Source organism: Trichoplusia ni, chromosome 12, assembly GCF_003590095.1.
Source record: "Trichoplusia ni isolate ovarian cell line Hi5 chromosome 12, tn1, whole genome shotgun sequence".
In the NCBI taxonomy this organism is placed as follows: Eukaryota; Metazoa; Arthropoda; class Insecta; order Lepidoptera; family Noctuidae; genus Trichoplusia; species Trichoplusia ni.
In genome coordinates, this window is record NC_039489.1 from 7800680 (window position 1) to 7803225 (window position 2546).

Here is a 2546-nt window from a genome sequence, read left to right on the forward strand (position 1 = left end):
TCCTTCTGTCATTTATATCTGCGGAACCCTCAGTGCACGAGTCGGACGTGACCAATCTACACATGTAAAAAACATGCTCATGCTGACGAATCATGTCACACGATAAGCGACTACTTAAGCCATAAGATATCGGCAACGATCTTATCTGTAAGTCCGTTTTTTGATCAGGATACTTATAAAAACCACTAATATCCTGTAATAAATCTTGAATTTCCTAACTTTAGGGATTTTATTCGTAGCTAAACAACGTGATTTTGTGTCTACATAGTCTGTAGTCTGTTAAATCATTATATGCTATCTGTGGTTTCCAATTTCCAGTTGTCAAAATCAATATCGTCAATTTGTCACTGTCATCACATCACCGGCCGGCCGACTGCACCTATTTACGAAACTATAAATAATTACGATAAAAGTGTATTAAAACTGATTTGCATTATCATTTAAGCACGTAGGTATCAGCTTGGCATTACAATAGATATATTACAACAGTAATTACCTACAAGTACGTCGATTCAATATACTTTTTTAATTTTAGAAGATAGTAGCCACAATGAGTTCGAAAAAATCTTCTAAAGGCGAAAAATTAAAGAATGAAAAGAAACTTGAAGAACCCTCTTCGGTAAGAAATCCTAACTCTTTTTTTTGTACTACTTATCGTGTTTTTATTATATATTTTAAAATTAAAGTATTTTGTACATTGTTTATAACATTCTGATTTTGTTGTATTCAAAAGAAAATTAAGAAAATATAAAACACATTAAAAGTTTAATTTAAGATTTCCCTTAATTATTTGAAATTAAGTATTCAGTCAACCCATTCACGATGAGTAAAACCTTAATAACATTGTCAGAAGCTCATGGACTATTAAAAATTTTTTCAACAGCTCGGCAAATACTTCATAGTATTTCTCGTGCTTGGGGGACTTACTGCCTATAGTGCCTACAAATATTTGTCTACACCTCTCGAGAAGCCAGTGCTTGATCTTGAGCAATGGTGGGGCCCGTACCCTATAGATTTAAAGAAGGATGTGTCTATCAGACCTTACCAGATTGAATTTTCTGATGTGGTAAGTAATTTTATTTTAATTATTTCATTTTTGTAAATAAAAATTGGTACACATTGGTCTTGCCACAGTGTAGGAGTTTTCAATTGTTCAAAGTTTTAAAATGTTATTATCATTAGTCTGTTATTATCATTATCATTAGTTATAGTCTCAAAGGTCACTTATATTATAATCAATTATGAGTTGTGAAAGCTGCATGTTTACATAGTCCTTGTATCACATTTAAAGATTTTATTTATACAAATAGTAATTGCGTGAAGACTGTTGCCTACTTGTCTACAATCATCTTTTTGTGCCAAACTCAATGACTGCAATATTTCTTTTACAAAATTTAATATAATAGATAGATCTGAAATAAGTAATATGAAATAAAATTAAAAATACTATTTTTTTATGAAGTAAAATAACAAAACATGTTAAGTAAAAACCCCTTATCATCAATTGCCTCCTCTATAATGTCAAAATACGGCAAATATAATAAAATTCAATTCATCACATTACCCAATTTCAGATAGTCAATGATCTCAGGGAGCGTCTTCTCCACAGCCGTCCCTTGACACCTCCACTAGAAGACGTCGGCTTTAACTACGGCTTCAACACAAACTATCTGACTAAAGTCTTAGACTATTGGAAGAACAACTACAACTTTAAAGAACGAGAACAGTTTCTGAACAAGTACAAACACTTTATAACAAATATACAGGGACTGGATATACATTACATGCATGTAAAGCCCAAAGTATCTGCTAATGTTACCGTAAGTATTTTGTTTCCTATTAAAATATACCTAAGCAGATAATGTTCTCTGATTGCCAAAAAATGCTGGATAGGTATGTGTTTCTATTTGAAGGAATTACTAAATAAAAAAATATATATATATAAAACAGCATCTATAATGGTGGAGTACTTAGAAAGTACTAGTAGCGAGCTAATAGTGTACTAGTAAGTGACGTAACACGACATTACAACTCATATCCAGTCCTTTTTTATTTAAGGGATATATTAAAAAATACCCTTCTTCTATTTTTTGGAAAAATACATTATGTTTTAGTTCAAATTGCTTCTGTTTCCCGTACATTGAACAATAGATAAAATAAATAGTTTTTTTAGATATTGGGTTTGACTGTATACAGCAGTTAAGTATATTGAAATGGCTTTGTACATGATTAAAATCTATGTATTTATAGGTAGTACCCATCCTTCTGATACACGGCTGGCCCGGCTCCATCCGCGAGTTCTACGAGATAATACCAAAGCTGACGACCGTTAGACCCGATCAGAAATTCGTATTTGAGGTCATTGCACCCAGTATACCTGGCTTCGGGTTTTCACAGGTGAGGAAATATTTTTTACGGTTCCGTACCCAAGAAACTAAACACAATCCTGACACTTGACTGTATGTGTATCTCTGAGTATCTCATGAACCCTGTTAAGAAAAGTGTGAGACAGTTGCAATTTTACATATATAAACTGAACATAACAG

The 2546-nt window shown here is 32.4% G+C and overlaps 2 protein-coding genes across 3 annotated transcripts in view; both read left to right on the plus strand.

The window, feature by feature from the left end:
- Positions 1–276: 276 nt before the first annotated feature.
- LOC113499413 (juvenile hormone epoxide hydrolase-like) lies at positions 277–2472 on the plus strand. Of its 2 annotated transcripts, XM_026879890.1 has the most exons (5): positions 277–448; positions 536–619; positions 884–1066; positions 1575–1820; positions 2251–2472. In XM_026879890.1, exons 2-5 carry the CDS (start codon positions 551–553, stop codon positions 2455–2457), a joined length of 705 nt encoding a protein of 234 aa, XP_026735691.1. In that variant the 5' UTR covers positions 277–448; positions 536–550; the 3' UTR covers positions 2458–2472. The 2 variants fall into 2 exon arrangements, with proteins under 2 accessions (XP_026735691.1, XP_026735692.1); XM_026879891.1 differs by lacking the exon at positions 277–448 and having other exon boundaries at positions 455–619.
- A 10-nt stretch (positions 2473–2482) lies between these two features.
- LOC113499588 (transcriptional repressor p66-alpha-like) overlaps positions 2483–2546 on the plus strand; it is a 7100-nt gene continuing 7036 nt past the window's right edge. The window contains exon 1 of the mRNA XM_026880099.1: positions 2483–2503. Coding sequence (XP_026735900.1) covers positions 2483–2503 — 21 coding nt within the window. The remainder of the gene's footprint in view (positions 2504–2546) is intronic.

Coding starts and splice junctions, on each gene's coding strand:
- LOC113499413 (XM_026879890.1), top strand. CDS start 551: ATGAGTTCGAAAAAATCTTCTAAAGGCGAAAAATTAAAGAATGAAAAG. Junction 620..883: donor AACTTGAAGAACCCTCTTCG/GTAAGAAATCCT, acceptor TTTTTTCAACAG/CTCGGCAAATACTTCATAGT. Junction 1,821..2,250: donor AAGTATCTGCTAATGTTACC/GTAAGTATTTTG, acceptor ATGTATTTATAG/GTAGTACCCATCCTTCTGAT.